The sequence below is a fragment of the Carettochelys insculpta genome, chromosome 21, assembly GCF_033958435.1.
Source record: "Carettochelys insculpta isolate YL-2023 chromosome 21, ASM3395843v1, whole genome shotgun sequence".
In the NCBI taxonomy this organism is placed as follows: domain Eukaryota; kingdom Metazoa; phylum Chordata; order Testudines; family Carettochelyidae; genus Carettochelys; species Carettochelys insculpta.
In genome coordinates this window covers 17,309,628-17,332,695 of record NC_134157.1, presented here as the reverse complement: position 1 = coordinate 17,332,695, position 23,068 = coordinate 17,309,628, and the positions used below count along the sequence as shown (strand labels likewise).

At 46.1% G+C, this 23,068-nt stretch overlaps 1 protein-coding gene across 3 annotated transcripts in view; it reads right to left on the bottom strand.

Moving 5' to 3' along the window:
• Positions 1-6,302, bottom strand: part of RXRA (retinoid X receptor alpha) — a 258,576-nt gene extending 252,274 nt beyond the window's left edge. For all 3 annotated transcript variants that reach the window (XR_012648308.1, XM_075015044.1, XM_075015045.1), the window contains exon 1: positions 5,999-6,302. Coding sequence is in view for 2 of the 3 variants with exons in the window: in XM_075015044.1 (XP_074871145.1) it covers positions 5,999-6,026 (28 nt within the window). In the remaining variant the exon portion in view is untranslated. The remainder of the gene's footprint in view (positions 1-5,998) is intronic.
• Positions 6,303-23,068: the final 16,766 nt, after the last annotated feature.

Below are 23,068 nucleotides of genomic sequence, written 5' to 3'. Positions count from 1 at the left end.
CCAGGTAATTTCCATTCTGAGCATACTCAGTGAAGACTCAATTGCCTCAATATCTAGTTTAAAAATATTAATGACATTCTGTCAAAAATTGCCTCTCTCAAAATCCAAAATTCTGCCCATTTTTTTTTACATTTTTAAAAATATTTTTCTGACAAAAACATTTTTTTCCTTTTTTGCACATTTTGCCCTCTGTTTAATTTCCCCTCCTTTTTCTTACCAGCAAAATAACAAAAAAGGAGGAAAATGTCCCTCCTCCACAAAAAATGTTATAAATCCATCCTTTTCACAAACCTGCTCGTGTCGGACATTTTTTTACCTTTTGGGGATTCCCCCCACACCCTCATTTTCCACCCAGCTCTAGGGTTCCAACTCAAAAAGTGTGCATCAGAGCACAGTTTGGGTCCACACAGGAATCCGACTGATTTGTTCACGTCACAAAATCCATCCAAGAATTCTGACCGAAGACTAGTCTCAGATGGTGACCCAGGCCTCACTTAATCTACTATATATTTTAGAGACATGCTGTCCAAACACTTTTGAAGCAGTAGCCATATAGTGAAGTAGCCATGTTATTCTTTATTGTTCAAGCCAGCTAGACACACTCAACTGACCAAATAGCCACACATGGCTAGCGGCTATCATGGTGGACACCATGGATTTAGAGCACTTGTCTGTCTATTTGATCAAGAACTCCTTAACGGTAAGAGCGAGGACCACCAACTTCGATATGCAGCTTCCTCATCATAACTTGAAGCAACTTAAGGCTTTGGTTGGGTTTTCATCCCAGGAAAATAGGATGTGCCTGGAATGGGATTTCTTCTCATAAAGCCATACAGAAAAGAGACAGAATCACCAAGGCAAGCACAGTCCTCAACATTGATAACGGAGTGAACATTGAAAGAGACTGAACCAAGATGAGCTAGAAAAATAGAATGAGCCTGGAGTAGGACTGCTTCTCAATAAACCTTACAGAAAAGAGAGAAAACGGAGAAATTTGGTGTAGCACTCTATTTTGGCACAGCTAAATCAATCCTTAAAGTTTGTGAACTGGAAGAAAATATTATTGGAAACCAAACTGACTATAGCCCTTTTTTGTTCACACATAGCAAATGATGAGTTTATAGGGATGAATAAACAAAATACAATTCATGGAATATCCAAATCATGGGCCCAAGCAACGTCGGGTAAATCTGCGCATATAGCAAGTCAAGGTGAAGATGAGTAGGTCATCCAGTAGTTTGGTGGCCTTTAACTCATCTCGCTAGTTTCTTACTCTCCCCAGCATCCTATTCTCTGCCACATTCCTTTCCCTCAGAACAAACACACACACCCCATTTTATTTTACTTTTTATTATGCTGCCTGGCACTTTTGCTTATTTTGATCCTACAGTGGACAGCCCATTCTAAAGTCACATTCTGAGCAGCTGCAACAGTCCTGCTCTGAACAACTCTGATGGGAAGGAGGGTTTTATGAGCATTGCTACCAAATGAACTGAGCCACTCTGTGACCTCAGGTTGGGAAATAGACCACAAATTCCACAAAAGACTCCGATTTAACAGTCTCCTTCCTCCGAGAGCCTGTTGCTCATGAGTGAGTTACAGTTAACAAGTATAGGTTGAACCTCTGTAGTCCGGCACCCTCTGGACCTGACTGATGCCGAGCCAGAGAATTTGCCAAACCACGGGAGGTCAGTATTGCTTAGCAGAGTTACCAACTCTTCCACTGCTTACTGGGCTCTCAGAAGACACATAGGTACAGATAAATAGCCACACAGAACAGTGAGAGCCAGGACGGATGGCTGGCAACAAACTTTATAGGACCGATGGAAACTTGGCCACGCCCATCATAAGTGGACATCTGATTAACTAAAATCATGCCTGATTATTAAATGTTGCCGAATCAGAGAGTGCTGGACTAGAGAGGTTCAACCTGTAGCAGACAGCAGAGTCAGGGATGGATAGAAAACATTAAAATAAAGGCCATGAAAAAAGTTATTGGTTTGTAATCTTCAGACAGAGAGCAAGAAAACAGAGATTAGTTTTGCATCTGTATTTCTCTTATCAAACACTGTCTACCTCGATATTTATAAAGTCCTAGTTCAGCCTAGTGCCAGAGCAAAACCAAACAAACACAAAGCATACAATTACCCTGACTGTCTGTAATCTCGTCCCACCAGCCCCAGCCACCAGAGCATGCGTGATAAAATCATCTTATTTTTCTCCTTCGGGAGGAGAGAGCACAGCTTGCCTGATGTAAAGGGGTGAGTCCCAAAGTAGGAAAGTCCCTGCCCATTTCATATCTCAGAGAAGGTTGAATCTATAGCCATGGCCAGCCACTCAGAAGGCCAGGGGTATCAAGAGAAATTTGGGAGTTTTACCGCAGTGCCTCTGTCCAGCCCAGCCATCTTGGCAAGGCACTTGTGGGAAGGGAGGCGGTTACTGAAATATTAGGAGCCAGCAGGTCTGACAGCAACTGCGGGCCTCAAGGCAAGATGGGAGGTGGGCCTGTCTCTGCACCCCAAAAGGGGCGGGAGCACGTGCAGAAGGGGTGGGGCCTAGGGCAGACAGATGGGTCCCTCTCTAATCCCTCCGAGCTCTGCAGAGCGGTGAAGCAGCACTGCTACAGCACTTCAAAGGGGTCACAGGGCAACTGCCCCCTTTGCAAGTTCCAAGGCTGGTATGAGCTGGAGAGGCAGAGGAGCAAGGAGCCCCGGGAGGGTACACATTCAGGACTCCTTGGCAGTTAGAAACTGTATTGCAACACGGTGCGTTAAGTGGAGTTTCTTCCTGGCATTCACTGGTCCACAGATACCATAGAATACTACCATTAACGGGCCCCACTCTGCCCCCTTTACACCAGTGACATCCGTGGGGCTACCCCAGCACCACAGAGTGCAGAACTTGGCCACAAATCTTTATTCACTGATCCTCTTCAGGCCTAACTGAGTCCTCAGGAATCTCAACTGTAGCGTCCCCAAGTGAGACCTGGTTTGGTCCCTGGACCAGTGCAGGCTCTCTGCAATCACCCAACTAAGATCCCCACCAGTCTGCACGGAAGGCATTTTCCTTACTTCACCCTCTGAAGGCAACGGCCGGCTTCTCCCACCATCCCTCTGGCCAGCAGTGGGCCTTCCAAAACAGTCCAGTGCTCAGTAAAGACAGCTCCCCACAAGACATTGCACCCTGCCTGTTAACAACCCTGCTGCACGGAGGAGACACTCTGATTTCACCGGGAATGGCTCAGCTGACACTCTGAGGGGTCCTTCTCTTAATTGAGCTCTGCATCCACCCTCCGTGACCAAACGTGAACCCTCACTCTTCCCAGTCTAAGCTCTTCGCTAAACTTTTTCAAAAGCAGGTGGAAAATGCCTCTGGGTAAAGCCTGAGAATCATTCACACCCACAGGTCACTAACATTCATCTCCCGTTTCAAACAGCTCCTGAAAGCAGATGAATCTTTTACTAAAGGCATGGTTTGTGTGTTTTCTCCCCTTCACTGTATGCTGACGAATTTAGCTGGCATTGTTGAGCTCCTTCGAACGCTTTACTAGAGAAGCTGAAGTGTGAGTGGAAAACTTCCACAGAAGCAAACCGGGCCCTGCCCCTACCATTATAAATGAGTTTATAAATCACCTCTTTTTTTTTTTGGCATGGTAAAAATCCTTAGACAAGTCATCAGTCTGGTCCTGCACAGTTCCCCCCCCTCCCCCAAGATCAAATTTCTAATCACACTCCGGTTTGCTTAGTTTGCATCGCGCCTGAACCTCAACATGTCTGAGGTATTGTAGAAAACCCCAAGTTTAGATTTAGGAAATAAGTGGAGACTTTGCCTTTGCATCTTCCACACCTAGTTGGCCAACCTGAAGCGTAAATAATGTGTAGAGCTGCAAATAAAATTAAGGCATTTGTTGGTGAAGGCAGAGAGGCAGTCGCAGCCCTCAGCAGAATGATTCCAGCTGCTTTCCTCTGAGCCACCCAAAATAACGGTAATAACAAATAAATCAGTTTGATTGAAAAATAAATGATCTTGTGAGTGTCAGACAGCAGAGCAGCTATTTCCACTCAGAACAGCCACTTGGGCACTTTGGAGGCCTTTTCATCTCCCATCAAAATCAATTGCATGTGGCTATAAAACCACAATGGGTTTTAGGACCGTGTTGAACGTGATGTTGAGCACAGAGGTCCGGCTGCCCCACCGCTGTTGAAGAGTCACAGAAGCTCTTCACATAGGCCCTGTTGGCTTGGGATGGTGCCTTTTTTTGTTGCTGCTGTCTACTCTGCCATAAGAAGAGACTCGTGAGAATCGAAAACTATAACTCTTTAAAAGGGGGTTAGTGCTAATCTGAATGAACCAAGGAAACCCAAGTGACTTCAGAGTTCACGCAAGCCCGTTGCTCTTACTGTCCCGCATCGGACTGCAATATCGTTGATCGTGCCACGTTTCACCAGCCGTAGTGCCCCACCAATATAATCTCGGGATGAAAAAGAGAGATAGAATTTAGGAACTAATTTTGCCCTTGAGCTCACTGACATCAGGATTGGGCCCTACGGCTGAGCTGTGAATTTCCCAGCTTTTGTTGCTCACAATTATTCTCCCAGATTAGTTAGATAGAACTTCGTTTTTTTAATTCATTTTTTAAACTCTGACCCATACAGTATGTGTAAAGCAATGGCACTATTCTGAAACCAAGACACGAGGAAGCTTTTACCCCTACAAGCCAAGACTTGACGCTGTTGCTGAAATGTGAGCAAAATCAAGCTGGGGAAAAAGAAACGTAAAACACAACAAAACAAAACCAAAGTGCCAAAAATAGAAACCATTGGGGGTGACACATCTTTCTGGAAAAAGAAGGAAGAGGCCACTGAAATACATCTTTTGGATCAACGTCGGACTGTGAGTGTATAACACGCAGTCACCTTTGACCTCAGCAATTACATTTATCTGTGCCAGACTGCACACTGCAAATGCCTACAGACAAGCAGAGGAGAGGAGTGGAAAAGAATAGAAAAAGGACCAAACAAATAAGTAAAAAAATAAAGGAAAAGGGCTTTGCAACATGTCAGCCTCTGCTCCAGAAATAAAACAGAGCATTTGAGCAATGCAAGGCAGAGGCAAAGCTTTGGTGTGCAAAATTAACCCAGCCCTGGCCAGAGTGGGGGAAGCTCCTCAAAATCCCACTGAACCCCCAGCTTCCATTCCCAACTCCTTTCACTGTGTACCCCAGGGCCTGCATCCCTGTGATGGGAGTCTTAGGGGCCACTTTTCAAGCCAACTTGAATTGTTTCCGTGCTCTGGACACCGGTTCCACGTTTGAAAATAGCGCTTGCGACTGTATCATTTTTTTTTTTCCTTCTGGGGCGCGCATTTTGCGCCTTAAAACCGCCTCCGGCTTGGCCAACGGGCCCTCCCTGAGTCCCCGCCCCTGGATCCCTCCCCACCACGCAAGGCCAGGCCCCTGCCACCCCCAAACACTCACGCCACGAAGCAACCGCTATGTCCACCCCAGCTCACAGCCCTTTAAAAACATCCAACCTGCCCCCCGCAACAGTAGTTTGTTTAATCGGTGGTTTCCATCTGCACCACACAATGACGCTCCACGCTGAAAAAAAAGGGGCCGGGGTGGGGGGTGGAGGGAAGTAAGGCAACCAAACCCAGAGCTCAACTACTCCAGTTGTGGACACGCCGAATAAACAAGGCTCAGCGCTTCTCAAGGCAGGCGGCGAAACTGACAACAACTCCCCACGCCGCTGCATTTGCAAACGCCCCCCCCCCCACCCCCCACCCCGCTTTTGCAGGCTTCCCTCGCCGTGCATGCAAAAACCAGCCAGGGCTGGTGGAACGGGAGGGGGTGTCCCGGATCAAGCCATCAGCCCGGCGATCAAGCCACTTTTTTCACACGCACACAACTCCATTTCCCACGACCTTTCCACGCTCGCCCCCCGCTCCACCCCCACACCCCCACACCAGCGATCCGGAGCAACCTTCGCAGGCCACTCACCCAGCGGCAGGAAATGTTTGGTGTCCATCTCGGCTGTTTAACTCATGCCCAAACGATGGGGGGTGAAGATCGAGGGGAGGCAAAAGACGCACGGCGCGCAGAGGCCAAAAAAAAAAAAGAAAAGAAAAGAAAAACAAAGCGAAAGGGGGAGGGTTAAAAATAAAGGGATGGGGGAAAATTAAAGAGCGCCGCTTTGCATGGCTTTCAAATCCGCCGCAGCAGCAGGCACGCCGCCCGGGAGCGGGTGGAATAGGAAATCCAGTCCCAGCGTGTGTAAGCCCAAGGCAGGGGGAGTTGTTTCAAAACTCACCCAACAATGTAACTAAAGTACTTGTCTCTCGGTGGCTCTCTAGTCCAACTACAGGAGCTGCAATGCAAAGGGGACCCCGCCAAGGGGGAGCGAGAGGGCCAACCTGGGCGCAGCGACGGCGCAGCCGGCGGGCCGTCTGCATCAGCTAGGGTTTTTTTTGAGGGCGAGGTGGGGGAGGTTTTAAGAGGAGAGCTGCTTGGCGGAGTTGGCTCGGGGGCAGAACGATAGTAAATTGCATGCCCGTGCAGCTGCAGGGTTTGCATAACGAAGAAGGTGAAGGGAAAAGGCTGGTAAAGTGCCACATGGTGAGCTCCCAGGTCAATTTGCTTGAGATGAGGATGGGAAAGGACCCCGGTGTGGCTGAACAAGCCCCTTGCTGAACTGATTCCCTTTAGTACTTTTTGGGCGTTTTTATCTGTGTTGGAAAGGCAGGGCCTAGTCCTGAAACTTGTGTGGGTACAGGTTGGTGGATTATAAGGTACAGCCCGTGCGAATAATAAAAGAAGTCTTGTGGCACCTTAGAGACTAACAGATATTTTGGAACATAAGCATTGCACTTGACAAAGCGGCTCTTTGCCCATGAAAGCTTACGCTCCAAAAATCTGTTAGTCTGTAAAGTGCCAGAGGACTTCTCACTGTTTTTGCAGATATAGAGTAACACAGCTACACCTCTGATAGTTGTCACCATGCAAGGCAGTGAAAATAATGGGATTATTTCTGTGAGTAAAGGGTGCAAAATGGGACCCTTTAGGTGGAGATTTGCCAAAACTGCCTAAGGAATTATAACCCAAAAAAGCCGTCCTCTAGCACTCTAACAACTAACTAACTGATTTATTAGACAATGACCTTTTGTGGGACAGACCCACTTCTTCAGATCTGCAAAATTTTGTGATTAAGGAATTTATGTTTAATTATCTGTGACTAAGGAATTAATGTTGCTGGGAGGAGGGAGTGTTCATATTCCTAGCTTTGAACATCTCTCAGCCTTCAACAGAAAACTGGTGGGTAAATCAGCTGGTCTGGCTAGCAGTGGTTCAAATGGTCCCTCATTCTACCAGAGACACACACATGTGACAAGTATCAGAGGAAGCCACAGTGTTAGTCTGTTTCAACCAAAAGAAGGAGTGTAGTGCGGGAGCACCTGAAAACCCAACAATTTTATTATGGCATAAGCTTTGGTTGTAATGCACCTGTAAAATTGTTAAGTCTTTAAGGTGCCACTGAACTCCTTTTTCTTAACACAAACCCATGTTTAAATAACCGATGCAAGTCACCATGTGCAAATTTAAGGGAGACAGGAACAAGCTCACGCACCTCTGGAGGGAGCAGAGTCTGGAGGATTGTCTGCACTTAACCAGAGATTGATCTCTCGGGGGTCAACTGAGCAGGTCTAGTAGGGAAGCACTAAATCTGATCACACTCCCATTGACTGTGGTACTCCGGGTCAGGAGGAGTAAGGGAAATCAACCTCCCACTGTGTGGACACTGCAGAAATTCAGCTTCACGTGCGTTGAGTCCAGCTGCGCTATTTGCAGAGCTGGGGATGCGTATCTTTTGTCAACTTTCTCCCTAAGCATAGAGCTGGCCTGAGTTCTGACACTGAGTGTCTCTTCCCTTTTCTCAGGTCGTCTCACAGACTTCAATGTCCAAAAAGACCATACTGATCATCTAATTCAGTGTTTCCCAAATGGCATTCCACCAACCCCGGGTTCCACACAGTGACAATAAGGGTTCTGCGGGAAAATTCCAGTACAAAAGCTGATTCCTCTGCCGTTCCCTGCCCTGCTGCTGCTGAAACAGTAGAACCAAAATTAATTGGTTTAATGACTGGCAAGGTGGTGGGAGGAATCTGGCCTTTAAACCAACTGAATTTAGTCCCATTATTTCAGCGGCAGCAGGGCAGAGAGCCGTTCACTTGCTCTGCTCCCTGAGCAGCCACACCCCTCTGGTGGGCATGGCTTGGCTCGCCCTTTGCCAGTGGAACATCTTCACACCAGTATGGCTTCTCTGGGTGCATGTGGTCACCCGTTGTAGGCTCCCCAGCCAGCACGATGGATGGGTCAGTCCCGGGGTGTGGGGTTTGGGGCTGAAAGGGGTTAAGACTGGGGATGGGGAGGCAGGTGTGAAGGAGGTGGATTTGGGGGCTGAGGGTTGAGGTGGTCAAAGTCTGGAGATGGGGGGCAGGTTTGGGGGGTGCAGGGGGGTAGAGTCTGCGAATAGAGCTCTGCAAAATTCTTTCAAGACCGGTGCCGAAACAGAATTTGCCAAACATGGGAGGTCAATATTTTCTAGCACATCACCAACACTTTTACTGCTTACTGGGCTCTTAAAAGACATGTAGGGGTACACTACAGCTAAATCAAAGCACAGAACACTGAGAGCCAGGACTGGTGGCTGGAAACAAACATTATGGGACCACTGGAAGCTTGGCCACCCCCATGACAAGTGGTCGTCCGGCTAACTAAAATCATGCCAGATTACGGATGTTGCCAGACAAGAAAGTGACAGAGTAGAGAGGTTCAACCTGTAGTAATGGAAAATGCCAGCAGGATGGATCATTCCATATCAGCAGCAAGCGGGTGCAGTCTGAGATTCATTGGGAAGTGCAGAAGTAAAAACAGAATAAAGCAGCGCACTCCTTTTTATCCTTTGCTTCTATAATTTAAGCATGTCCAAACAGATTGGTGTGTGCACGTTTAAAACAGGTAACATCATTTGCTTCCAGGCTGGGACTTGGCACGTCATGTTTCATCTCCCAGTCAATATTTATGGCTGGGTGTGTTATATTAAAACAAATCGTAATAAATGGGAGTGGGCTTTGAGGGGAGCCAAACCAACCTTTCCAACTACAGTGCAGCTGTGCAAAAGTCAGACGTTTAATACTTGCAGGTGTGTTACACCCAACAGTGCAAGGGCAGAGATCAATGAAATCGACGATAATCTGTTGATTCTCAACATGCTAATCTAGCAGGGACTGAATGCATTTAGAGGGCCAGCAAACCTCAGGCTCTCCCTGAAATGAGTGAGGTAAATGTGTGTGCATGTGTTGATAGGTAGATCCCAATTCTTTCGCTGATGCCACTTCAACTTGGTCCAAATCACCAGGGTCACATCAGCATAAGACAAAGGAAAAATTGGACTATCATGAATCTGTTTATGTAGATAGATTGGTAAATAATAATAGGCTACCCCTTGAGCTCGTGTATACAGGCTGCACCCCTGTGTGACACCAGCTGAGGCTCTGGCTCAGAGGTCCATCCCAAAGCATGTTCAAGCTGATCCCATTAGAGGGGTCACTGTGTTAGTCTGTACCCGCAAAAACAACCAGGAGTCCAGTGTTCCATATGAGCTGAGCACTTGAGTGGCCACCCAGGAGACAGTCAAGCACCACCAAGCTGATTAGCAGAGTTCTTACAGCCGGCAGTGTGTGTTTCTATGGGTGGTGCACATCCAGACGTGCCTTGGTGCACATAACGAAATTTATTCCACCCAAGAATGGAGGAAAAAAAATTAGAGGGTGCCCTGGAGGAGTCCCAGGGCACCTTAAAAACTGACAGATTTATTTGGAAAAATAAACAATACTTTTGCACCTTAAAGACTAACAAGATTATTTATTAGGCAATGAGCTTTTGTGGGTAAGACCCATGGAAGTTCATCACCTGAGCAATAAAATTTTTAGTCTTCAAGGTGCTAAAGGAATGCGTGGTTTTTTTTGTGAAGCTACAGCATAACATGGCCACACCTCTGAGATTTATTTGGGCATAAGCTTTTGTGGGCAAAATCCCACTTCGGCAGATTCATCTTGATGGATCTGCATCTGCCGAAGCAAATTTTGCCCACAAAAGCTTTGCCCAAATAAATCTGTAAATCTTTAAGGTATCACAGGACTCCACAATGATCACTGAAAATAGACCCAGTGTAGACTATAAAACACGAAATTTTCATATCTAGCGTGTTTCTCCTAGCAAGCTGTTTAGAGTAAATTAAGCATTTCCCCCAAGCAGCCCAAAACAGCTGGTGCTCTGAGCAATCCAAATATTAATTGTGGTGGCAGTAAGGATTCTGCTCCTGTAGTCCTTATTCCGGTGATGCTGCCAGTGGGAATATTGCAATACTCAACAAAGCCAGGACAGAGATCAGCTTCACCAAATCTGAATTCCCCTATAATCAATGGATTCTCAATGCGCTAATCTAACGGGGTGGAACTCGTTTATAGAGCCAATGAACTTCAAGCTCTCCTTGGAATCATCAAGGTAATCATCTTGCTTGTGTAGATGTATAAATATAGATATACTCTTGGGATCTCCTGGTGTCCTCCTGCCCTTTGCTGCTGGATTGAGGTCCCATATTTGCAGCCTCTGTGACACATAGGAAGTTGGCAAAAATATTTCTATGCTTCTACCAACCATTCCTTCCCCCAATGAATTTTAATGTGCATATGACTTTAATAACCTGCAGCAGGTTGCTTTGTGAGAGCTGGCATTGCATTGCTTAGTCAAGACTTGAATAATTTAAAAAAAGATCCATTTCTAGGGTCTTTGGCTGGTACTCTTTGGCTGGTACTCTGTTTGGCCCTGGACTTCTTGGAGGCCTGACACTGAAACACCTTCAGTACCTCTCACTTTCTCTGTTCGTCCTTGGTTGTCTCTCAGAGGCCTTGAATTTATTTGTAATTTTCCAGTTAGGGACTGCATGGATCACACCACATCATATTGGTGCAGGATAATTGCTTCTTTGCTCCTGTTTGGGGACCTCTTGTTTCCCACAGAACAAAGAAGCTCATCACCTAATACATGATATTGTCAGTCTTTAAGATGCTATCGGATTGCTTGCTTGGTTTTGTGAAGATACAGGTTAACAAGGCTACCTCTCTCAGATTTGTTTCTCATGTGAGAGCAGAAAATGTGTTCCCTTTGCTGTGCTTGGCTCTTGCTATAAAATTAAGCAATGTCTGTAGCACAAAATGAATAGAGCCAGCTCTTCCCAGCACAAGCTCAACTTGAATGGGAATTGGTGCTTAAATCCTTTTGGTGGCTTTGAAAATTTCAACCTTGATTATTTTTCATAGTGGGATTTATTTACTTGATCGCCTGTGTAAATCAGAGTTGGCCAGTGGAACAAAATTAGAACTTGCCGTGGTTTCCTGCTGTTCCATGTTTTCCTTCGTAAAGAGCAAAAGGTAGGTATTCTCTGCTCTGAATTAATTTTACACTAGGATAAGGAAAACAGAGAACAAAGAAAGAACAAATATAAGGTCTCCATAAGAAAGAATCCTATGTGCATTAATTTGCCTGGCTATAACAACTTCATTGTGGTTGTACTGATCTAAGTGAATTGGACCAGTGACTACAGATATCTCGGTACCTTTAGTGTATGTGGCAGTTCAGTGTCCAAAATACATCAGATCACTTTCCCTTTGTCACACAGTGGTACATTTCCTTCACCTTGGCAACTCCTGTGTTACGTCCTTTGTGATGTGCTGCATCTGAAACGGACGCACAGCACAGCAGAGAGGGAGACAGCTCTATGCAAACAGGTATGATGAGCAGACATCAGCAAGACACCTTTTATACAGACCTACAGGGCTTTCTAAACCCATCAGGGCCTGATTCTGGGCCTCAGTCAGACCAGTTCAACCCCATGAAATTCAATGGGTTTGCACTGGTCTGAGGTCAGAATTTGGTCCATGCCCTTTAAAACTGAACACTAGTACTAAGGGTTCTCATTACAACCCTCTCTCCCAGCCCGTCCTTTGTAGTGTTAATGTTTTGCCCCAGAAAATGAGACACCTAGAAACTGTTCCATTTGCCTTTCAAGTAGCCATAATCCTAAAGCTTCGTCCCACCACACATCCCTTCTGACCTTTGGATTTTGCTAGTAGACCCTAAAGAGTAAACAAAACGCACACCCCTCAGCCCAGTACTTCCCTTGTTCTACTTAGATTAAATAAATACAGCGCATGGGGCGAGGCAGGATTTGGGTGAGCCTCCTGAAAAACCTGTTTTCCCTCCCACTCTTCATGTGTCTTACCTGTTTAGACTGTAAGCTCTTTGGGGCATGGCTGTCTCTCTCTGTGTGTCTGCACCGTTCCCAGCCTGGTCTCCAGATCTCAGCTGGGATTTTCAGGCACTCCCATCATAAATAGTACACTGTCATGATAAAACCTGTTGCATCCAGTTGCTGATTCCTACAAGACACACTGCAAATGCAAAACCAAACTCTCTTAAAGGTGTTTCCATAACACTGTAGAGTCAAAGTTATTTGTGTATTTTTCCCAGAAGTCTTTAACAGGCAGATTATGTTTGTATACTAAGTGAAATTTACATGAAGCACTTGATCTTTGATCCTGGGAACCCCAGTCCCACAATAAAATTAGGCAAAAAGACTGCATCCTACTCTCTTTAAAAAATAGCTCAATCAGAAGAACAAGAGACACTGTCTCATATGGTCAGCTCTCAGTGTGGGACATAACACGCTTATCAAAGACCCTGCCACATCTGAACCTTAGCGGAACATGTCTTTGTTTATAGCTATGTCGTTTATCTGTCTAGCATCTTCAAGAGTCAGAATCCCTGAGTTCTATTCTGGGTGACTTTGGGCAAGCTTTCTCGCCTCTCTTGTGCCTCATTTCCCTTCACTGGGGACACTGGGAAAAGTTGCTCCTCTGTTGCAAAGGGATAGTGGTTGTGAGGCTGAATTAATTCAGGTTTGTAAAATGCATAGGCAACCGTGCAAAAAGATTCTGAAGAAGGGCAAGCCCAACCTACCTCTGCCTTACACAGTAGATGGAGACCTGCTGATTGTCTTGGGCAAAAGTTGACTTGAAAGAAAGACAATGTTAACCAACTGATGAAGAAATGTCCCTTATTAAATGTCAGATTTATAGAGCACCTATGAAAGAGTCTGTGCTCCCTTTACTGAGTTGTTACAGTGTAGATTCTCTGCTGGGCTACATCTACACTACAGAGTTTTGTCGACAGAACAACAAAACTCACGCAGCGTCCACATTACAATTGCATTCTGTCGACCGTAAATCACAGAAAGCACCACTTTTCTCGACAGCTTTCTGCTGTTTCCCCAGGAGGCAGAACGCCTCAGGCAACAAAATCTGTCAACAGAAAGCAAGCATGGATGCTCCAGGGGGCCCTCCATCAGCAGACAGGGCTTCCGGGTCACCAGACAGCCCTGTCCACTGTGCTTCTGGTTGGCCGTTCTGTCGAGAGAGCGTCTGGTGAGTCAGGCCACTCTCTGTCGCCAGAGTGGATTGCTTTTTCGACCCGCTTGGCTGTCTGGCCGTAATCTGATGACAGAAGTTTTGTTGGAAGATACCTTCTAACAGTAATTTCTGTTGACAGATCGCTGTAGTGTAGACATAGCCCTGATGTAAATCAGCATCACACCAGCCAAGTCAATGGAACAATGCTAACGTGTGCCTGCTGAAGATCTGGTCCACTGATATTAACTCCCATTGCACTGACAGTAGGGCCAGGTCCTCAGTCGATGTAAATCAGCATCATTCCAGGGAAGTGCATCGAGCGCCACTGATTCCCACCCGCTGAGGATCCAGCCCTGTCTGTTCCAGCACTACATTCTCCTCCTGCCTTCTCCTGGCTGCATACAAAGCACTTTGCAAATGAAGTGTGAAGATAATATGCTTTATCAGGAGCATTTATTACTGACGATTGTTGTATAAATCTTTCCCCATACACACACATATACATAAGGGGTGAATAAATATGCAACCCCGTGGCTACGTCTACACGTGCACCCAACTTCGAAATAGCTTATTTCGATGTTGCGACATCGAAATAGGCTATTTCGATGAATAACGTCTACACGTCCTCCAGGGCTGGCAACATCGATGTTCAACTTCGACGTTGCTCAGCCCAACATCGAAATAGGCACAGCGAGGGAACGTCTACATGCCAAAGTAGCACACATCGAAATAAGGGAGCCAGGCACAGCTGCAGACAGGGTCACGGGGCGGACTCAACAGCAAGTCGCTCCCTTAAAGGGCCCCTCCCAGACACACTTTCATTAAACAGTGCAAGATACACAGAGCCAACAACTAGTTGCAGACCCTGTATATGCAGCACGGACCCCCAGCTGCAGCAGCAGCAGCCAGAAGCCCTGGGCTAAGGGCTGCTGCCCACGGTGACCACAGAGCCCCGCAAGGGCTGGAGAGAGAGTATCTCTCAACCCCCCAGCTGATGGCCGCCATGGAGGACCCCGCTATTTCGATGTTGCAGGACGCGGATCATCTACACGTCCCTACTTCGATGTTGAACGTCGAAGTAGGGCGCTATTCCCATCCGCTCATGGGGTTAGCGACTTCGACGTCTCGCCGCCTAACGTCGATTTCAACTTCGAAATAGCGCCCAACACGTGTAGACGTGACGGGCGCTATTTCGAAGTTACTGCCGCTACTTCGAAGTAGCGTGCACGTGTAGACGCAGCCCGTATCTGGTGAACCATCGCCTTTTTGATGATGTCAACGTAGACCCCATAAAGACAGTGGAAAATGATTCATAATATTTATATGACAGACATGATATGAACCGTAATAGCCTGTTGGGATTGAGAATATCCATAGGTCTCTGTCAGCCGCAAATGTGATTTAAATATTATATATGTGGCAACTGTAGCATTAGTAATATGATAGCTGTTATTGATAGCAGCCATAAAATGCAGTAGTTTTGCACTGAAGAAAAATAATCTAACGGTTTACCTAATGGTCTTCTCAGCCATGCACTGAAAGAAACTGTCCTTTCAAATGTCTGTCCCCACCCCATGGCCATCAAGTTCTATCAGATTATTGCCAAGGTAATATTTTATGCTGCTGATGTCAGTTCATGGCACCCCAGCCTTATTGGCCCGTCTGGCCAGGCTCAGGCCACCTGCACCAAGTTTACAAAGCAAAGAGGGGCTGTCAGAAGCCCCCTTCCTGGAGTGTCAGTTTGCATGCTGGGTCACTGGGAGGTTATCTGGGGGGTGGCTTCTGGTAGATCCACTTCAAGGAGTCAGTTGTTCCTTCTGGGCTGTAAATAAAGAATGTTTGGACAAGGGGGAACCACCAGGATGAGGCTGTTGAACACAATGCAAGGTTGGAGGAATTCAATCGAAAAGGGCCAGAGTGGGCACCACATAAAATGAGGGGAGAGGAATTCTGAATCAGGCATGGGGACAGCAGCGCACAAAATTATTCCTGGGTCTAAAATTCAGAGGGCATAAATCAGCATAGATCAGAGGTCAGCAACCCCCGGCATGGGTGCCAAAAGTGGCACGTGAGCCAATTTTCACTGGCACATGAAGTGGGGGCTCAGCCCTGTCCCTCCTCCCCCATGCAGCTGGAAATTTGCTCAAAGCCAAGCCACCTGTGGGTTACCAAAGGACCAGCTAATGCTGCCAACCACCTCCTGCACGGTAAAGCTCTGCATCTTCATTTATTTATGAATGAGGCTGTTGTAAGTAGAACTATTAGGGTAGGTCTACATAGCAAAGTTATTTTAAAATAACAGCTGTTATTTCGAAATAACTTTGCTAGAGTCTACACAATGCAACCACTATTTCAAAATACTTTTGAATAGAGCCTATTCTGAAATAAGCCATAGAATGTCCGATGGCTCTATGTCGAAATAGTCTCGTGCGTGAAGATGGCATATTTTGAAATAGCTACATGCTGTTTCAAATGTATTTTGTGTGTAGCAGCGTTACTTCGAGATAAGGCTGCTGTGTAGACCCTTAGGGACTTAAAAAAGTACCACTGGCACTCGGACTGTACCTAGAGGTCAAAAGGTCAAATTTTGGCACTCCTCCTTGGACAGGTTGCTGAACCCGGCATTAACCCATAAAACTCCATGGAGCTACTCTAGCCCAGTGTGCCTGATGATTTAGTGGTGAGGGAGTGGGACTCCTGGGTTCTGTTCCCATTGACTGTCTGTGTCAATTCACCCAGGTGTGTGCGTGGACTATGCAGCTGTCCTCTTTGTCCAGGCCCTGAGACTATGTTGCGTTACAGGGCTGAAGATGCAGAGGGAGGAATAACAAAGTGCTGTGAGAATCTCACCTCTCTGGAGGTTGTACACATCCCAAAGGTTGATTATGTTCCTTTATTAATAACAACCGAGCAACCCGTACCTGAGTCTCCCCGTCCCGTCTCACTTTTCCCATAACTCAGGTCTGATCCTTTCCTGCAAGGAGGCTCAAGCTTCACGCAGTAAAAGCACCAGGATCCAGGAAGGAATTGCCTGGCTGTTAATTACAAACAGGCCTTGTTTATTAATAGTGTGTGCCACTCTGCAAGAGGAAATAGTCCAAAACCTCACCAAGCACAGGGCATGGCTCTTGTACGTAATAGACAAAGAAAGGCAGATTGTGCCGGTTTGAAGCTTCATAATCAGGAGGCTCAGCTAACATGATCAGCTGTCAGAACAAAGAGTGATTGCCGTGCCTTGAGGAACAGCAGTGAAGCCCTCTTGAGGTTCCGACCCGGCCTTAAGAAGAGCATTCTTATTCTGTCAATTGTTCTTTAAAAATGGAGAGGTTGGGAGAAATATACCTGTCTATCTCATAGACCTGGAAAGGCCATCAAGTCCAGTCCTCTGCCCTCACAGCAGGACCTATCAACTCCCTGACAGTTTTTTTTTTTTAAATGTACTTGCCCCAGATCCCTAAATGGCTCTGTTAAGGATTGAATTCATAACCCTGGATTTAGCTGGTTTACGCTTAAACCACTGAGCTCACATGTGTATAATGGGTGTAGCTACAGCCCACTGATAATATGGAAAGGGACCTAGGGGTTATGGTGGATGAAAGGCTGGATATGAGTAAACAGTGTGCCCTTGTAGCCAAGAAGGCTAACGGCATACTAGGGTGCATTAGGAGGAGCATTTCGAGCAGATCTAAAGAAGTACTTATTCCCCTCTATTCAGCACTGGTGAGGCCGCATCTGGAATATTGTGTCCAGTTTTGGGCCCCCAGTACAAAAAGGATGTGGATGTGCTGGAGCAGGTTCAGCGGAGGGCAACAAAAATGATTAAGGGGATGGAGCACAAGACCTATGAGGATAGGCTGAGGGATTTGGGCTTGTTTAGTTTACAGAAGAGAAGACTTAGAGGTGATTTAATAGCCGCCTTCAACTTCCTGAAGGGCAGCTCTAAAGAGGAGGGTGAGAAACTGTTCTGAGTGGAGTCAGATGGCAGAATAAGGAGTAATGGTCTGAAGTTGAAGAGGGAGAGGTGTAGGTTAGATATTAGGAAAAACTACTTCACCAGGAGGGTGGTGAAACATTGGAATACGTTGCCTAGAGAGGCGGTGGATTCACCATCCCTCAAGATTTTTAAGTCCCAGCTTCACAAGGTCCTGGCTGGGATGACTTAGTGGGGATTGATCCTTCTTGAATCAGGGGGCTGGACTAGATGACCTCCTGAGGTCCCTTCCAGCCCTATGATTCTATGAATACAGCCTCCCTCTTGCAAGGCTGAAGTCAAGTTTCAGCAAGGGAGAAATGGAAGATGTTTACGACCAAGGGAGTGCTGCCCTGTGGTTAAAATGCTAGGTTGGACCACTGGAGTGGTGGATTGAATTCTAAGCTCTGCTGCAGCCTTCTTGTTTGACCTGGGGCAAGTCACTTAACTTTTCTGTAGTTCACTTTCCCATCCAGCAAATGGAGCTAATAGTACATCTTGCCTACACTTTTTGTCTACTTAGACAGCAGTTTCTACCCAACATTTGTGCAGTGCCCAACATAATGGGGCCCTGATCTTGGCATGGGAGGGGTGACTCAAGGTGCTGTGGGGTTATGGAAAGATTTACAATGTTTCTTATTATGGGCGCAATCATTTTTAGGGATGTCTCCAGAAGAGATCTGAGCATCAATTTCTGATGTCCTTCTGACAATACACCAGAATACCCTCTCTAACACTCCCTGACAGTGCAGCTCTGTTGGCTTTATTGGCACTTTGGCCTCTGCAACATGAAAATAAAAAAATAAAATTTTGTTCTCAGTGGGTGAGGTTTCAAATGGTCCCAAGGGATTTAGGAGCACAAGTGTGAAGCTTAGGACTATGGCAGGTTTTTAAAAAGAGCTAGATAAATTCATGGAGTTAAGTCCATTAGTGGCTATTAGCCAGGATGGGTAAAGAATGGTGTTCCTAGCTTCTGTTTGTCAGAAGCTGGAGATGGATGGCAGGAGAGAGATCATTACCTATTTGGTTCACTCCCTCTGGGGAACCTGGCATTGGCCACTGTCAGCAGACAGGATACTGGACAAGATGGACCTTTGGTCTGAGCCAGTATGGCCGTTCTTATGTTCTTATATTCACTGGTATAAAGCCAAGATAACCTCATAAAACACAGTGGAATTGTTCACATGGACACCTGCATAACCGAGGGTTGGTCTATACTAGACCTTACAGTCGACTGCAGATATGCAATTCTAGCTATGACAATTGCCGTAGCTAGAATTGACATATCTACAGTCGATTGTAAGGTCTGTCCTCAGCGAGGGAGGTGGACGGGAGCATTTCTCCCATTGACTTCCCTTACTCCTCATAATAGGAGGATTACAGGGGGTCCACTGCCAACCCTGGAGAATCAATTTTGTGCGTCTTTACCAGACATGGGAAATCGAACTCTGGAAGACTGACCGTGAATGGGTTGATCTCTCAGTAAGTATAGACTTACCTCAGAGAGCAGGTAGAAGGCTTTCAGGGTTTAGCTCACTATGTTGTGTCTACTTTGGGGCTATTGCAGTTAAGGAGAAAGGAGCAACTGATGAGCCAGGTTTGAAATTGCTAGCTACATCCCCGATCACATCACAGGGGAGAAACTGAGCAAATGAATATACAGAAGGGTCTCACTATTTTAATGCGTAATGGTCACGAGTTCAATTATTCATGAACGGCCGAGCAGCCTCTTCCCTGGGGCCTCAGGCAGGAGCGTCAGCAGCCGCTGCTTCCCCTGGGGTCCCAGGCAGGAGCGCCAGCAGCTGCTGCTTCCCCTGGGGCCCCAGGCAGGAGCGCCAGCAGCCGCTGCTTCCCCTGGGGCCCTAGGCAGGAGCGTCAGCAGCCGCTGCTTCCCCTGGGGTCCCAGGCAGGAGCGCCAGCAGCCGCTGCTTCCCCTGGGGCCACAGGCAGGAATGCCAGCAGCCAGGCACCATATTCATGAAATTCAGCATTCGCAAGGGCTCTCAACATGGAACCGTCGCGAATGTTGAAATCCTACTGTACTCCAAAGAAACCACACTTTAGGGCAAGCGGTGATCAGCACTCCAGTGCAAAGCCTTAGGGGAAAAAAATGAACTAGAATTATGTGATCCTACCCTTGAAAACAGATCCATCTGTGACCTAATCTATGACTCTGGTAACACATGGCTCTGGTCTCTGTTGTGCCTTTGTGCAATAGATGGCAAGAAATGCTATCTGGCATGCAGAACTACCACACAGATATCTTAAGGAATTTCGTTCCCCAGGATTACATTTTAATATTTTAAAGCAAATGGGACATACACTTCCATTTAATCCAAAGCAACAGACTTAGTGAGCAGAATTGGGATTTTGTAGCATGGGGATGGACACAGATTTATTAAGATAACAAATGGACTTATGAAAATGAGTTAGTGGATCTCTCAGAATTCAGTACAGGACAATTTGGGAGAAGAGAATCACAGGTTTTGGAGGCCCAGCGCTCTTCTGGTTACATCCCTTGAAGAACACTGCAGCAAAGCAGAAGTTTAAACAAAGCCTCCTGAATCCTAGTCCTTCTTCTCATGTATCTTATGCTACAAGATTTACCTGCTGTTGCTCGGGTCCTTAACTCAATTTTTTTTGTGTGTGTTTGAGGAAAATAAAATGAAAATGTCCAGGCTTAATTTAAATGGTTGCTCTGAGGCAGGTCAGGGGAAGAGGGCTTCAGTGTGCAGGCTGTCCCAGGGAGAGAAAACTATCCCAGCCCTCTCTCGCTGCAGCAGCTTGGGGCCAGCTAAGAAGCCCCTTTCCATGGCTGCGGCAGCTCCAGCAGGAACAGCTGGGGGACGGGTACATGTCCCCCCAGCTGGGGGAGGTCCAGGTTTGTCTACCCCCCTGCACTCCCCAGACAGAGTGAGAATGCAGCAAACTGTGCATTTCCCCTCACTCCCTGATGAAGGAGAACAGCCAGCAAAGTTCCTGTACAAAATGGGGAGCAGGGAAGTTCAGCCTCCTCCTAAGGGGTGCCTGTGGGTGGGATGCTTGGAGCTGGGACAGTGTCTTTGGGGACAGGGGGGTTACCCGCAGCCAGCCTCTTTCACCTGCCTAGCGATCTGTCTCTTTTCTGTTTGGTTTTATGAGATGCAGTCACATTCCACACACCTCCCATTTTACTGGCACAACCAACCCCTGGTCTTGCTTTAAGTTACAATAAGAGGAAGCTGCCTATCAAATTTGGTGGTCCTCACACTTACTGTTTTGGAGGAGTTCTTGAACAAACAGAGAGACAGACACTCACAGATAGACAAACTCTCAAATATATAGTAGATTTCCTAAATATGGTCCATTTCATATAACATAGTGAATGCCTATTTAATGAGTAAGTACCTAACTGTAAGTTCACACCAGTTTTATATCTGTGTGACTCTAGTGGTCCTAATTTGCCACTCACTCACCCTGGTGGGAATTAGGAGTAACTCCTTGGAAGCCACGGGGCCTGTTTCTCTTGTCAGTTACACCCACATAAATCAAGAGTCAACTCAGTTGAAATAAATGAAACTGCCTCAGTAGAAAGCAAAAGTGATATCAGAATAATGCTGCTATAAAACCAGCATGTAATTGGAATCACCCCCCAGTGTATTACAAGGAAACGATAATGAAAGCTCAGCAATATTATTGTGTTTTGAAATTTGAAAGAAAAAAATGGCTTGTGATTTCCTTCTGATGTGGAAAGTCAAATCCACTCCGCACGGACCCTGTTCCTTTTCCTTTTCTCCAGTCCCTGTGTGTGTGTTTTTCTAGCCCATAGGGCTGTCGTGGTCTGCAGTTCTAATGGCATGTTACGTCTTTATTATTTCATTCCCTGGGTGAAGCGGCGGGAAGATGCTCTCTCTGAAAGATACCATGTAAAAATAAATGGAATTGAATAAGAGTAACAGCTAAAGCCATTTCTTCTTGGTCCCCACATTAATCCATTTTGTATGATTATCTGGATGCTCCAAAGGAAGATTTGCATCTTGCTCTTGCCAAGTCCCACTGTTCCTTCCTCTCCCCTTCGATGATTCTTGTCAGTTTCTAATTTGTAGTCTTTTCATTTTTTTTCATCCCCTGCATAGAGGCTACAAAGAGATTTTTACCTGGAAATCAACTTTCTTGGCAGGTTGAATTAAGTGGTGATTTGCTTCATATTGCAGCAAGTGGCAAAATTATAATGAAATTTTCGGGACTTAAATTAAGCAAAGGGAAGCAAATACTCTCTCTTAACTGAAATAATGACGTGTAAGGCCAGGAGCATAATGAAAAGTATATCCGTGGCAATTTGATTTTTTTTTTTAATGGGAAGTCGCACGCTGATATGCAGTGGCTAGCACAAATTCACTGGTGAATATGTGATGTTCATGGCATACACACAGAGATGTTAAATAGAGAATATAAATACACCTGCCAGAAGATTGCAATTTAACACTACTTTGTTTCTTAGTATTCAGAACAATAATATACAAGAGCCCAAACCAGAGGAAGACAAAACAGGCTGCTTACTAAGGCAGGCTGGTTTCACCTACCCTACTTTAAGCTGGCTGTCTGCCAATCTGACCACTATTACAGTGTTTTCGAAACTATGTTCTCTGGAACACTTGTTTTCTGTGAACAACTCACAGGTGTGCTATGAGCATTTGGAAAAGTACGCTGATTATATATATTTTCTGTTATTAAAGCCAGATATGTCTTCATTGCTGTGATACCTGATTAAATTACTTCATTTTGTTTGTTTTTATTGCTGGGTTTTTTTTAAAGGAAGTAATTAGAGATACACATCTCCTAGAGCTGGAAGGGACCTGGGGTGGTTAGGTAGTCCAGTCCCCTTGGCAGGGCCAAGCACCATCTCTGATATTGATCTGCCCTGATCCCCTAAATGGCATCTTCAAGGACTGAGTTCACAACTCTGGGTTTAGCAGGACAATACTCAGCTCACTAAGCTATCCCTTGCCCTTGCACACTCTTGTTATTTTTATTTTTGTTTTTGCCTGACAACAATTTTTTAAGACAATTTTCGTAGGTGTTCCCCATAAAAAATATTATTGCTTGGTGTTTCGTGGTCTCAAAAAATTTAAGAAACACTGCACTGTTAAGTCCAGATTGCATGCACTTGTACAGAGACCCCTCTAAACTGTAAGGAAAACGAAAGGAAAAAGCCTGAATTTTAAAATGACAGCCTAGAAGTTTAACAGTTTTCAATACATCACAGAATGCAGACTCCTGTTTCTGACTGATGCTGGAGAATGTTCTACGGTGGGGGGAGGGGAGTGGGACAAGGACAATAGCTATGGCTGTGTGACAAATCAAGGCCTCTGGTTTCGGACCCACACTTTGTGGGGATGGGGCGCTCAGGCTTGAAAATCAGTTCAGGATGGAGCATCAGCCTTAACCTCACTTTTCCTGGCTGTTTTTTGTTGTGTATACACTGACCCCTTTCCTTCTAGTATGGAGCAGAAGCCACACACAAAAGCTTTCCCAACACAATGTGCTGCAGAGGTGGTCTCTGCAACAGTCTGGCACTGCCAGTTCAGCACACTG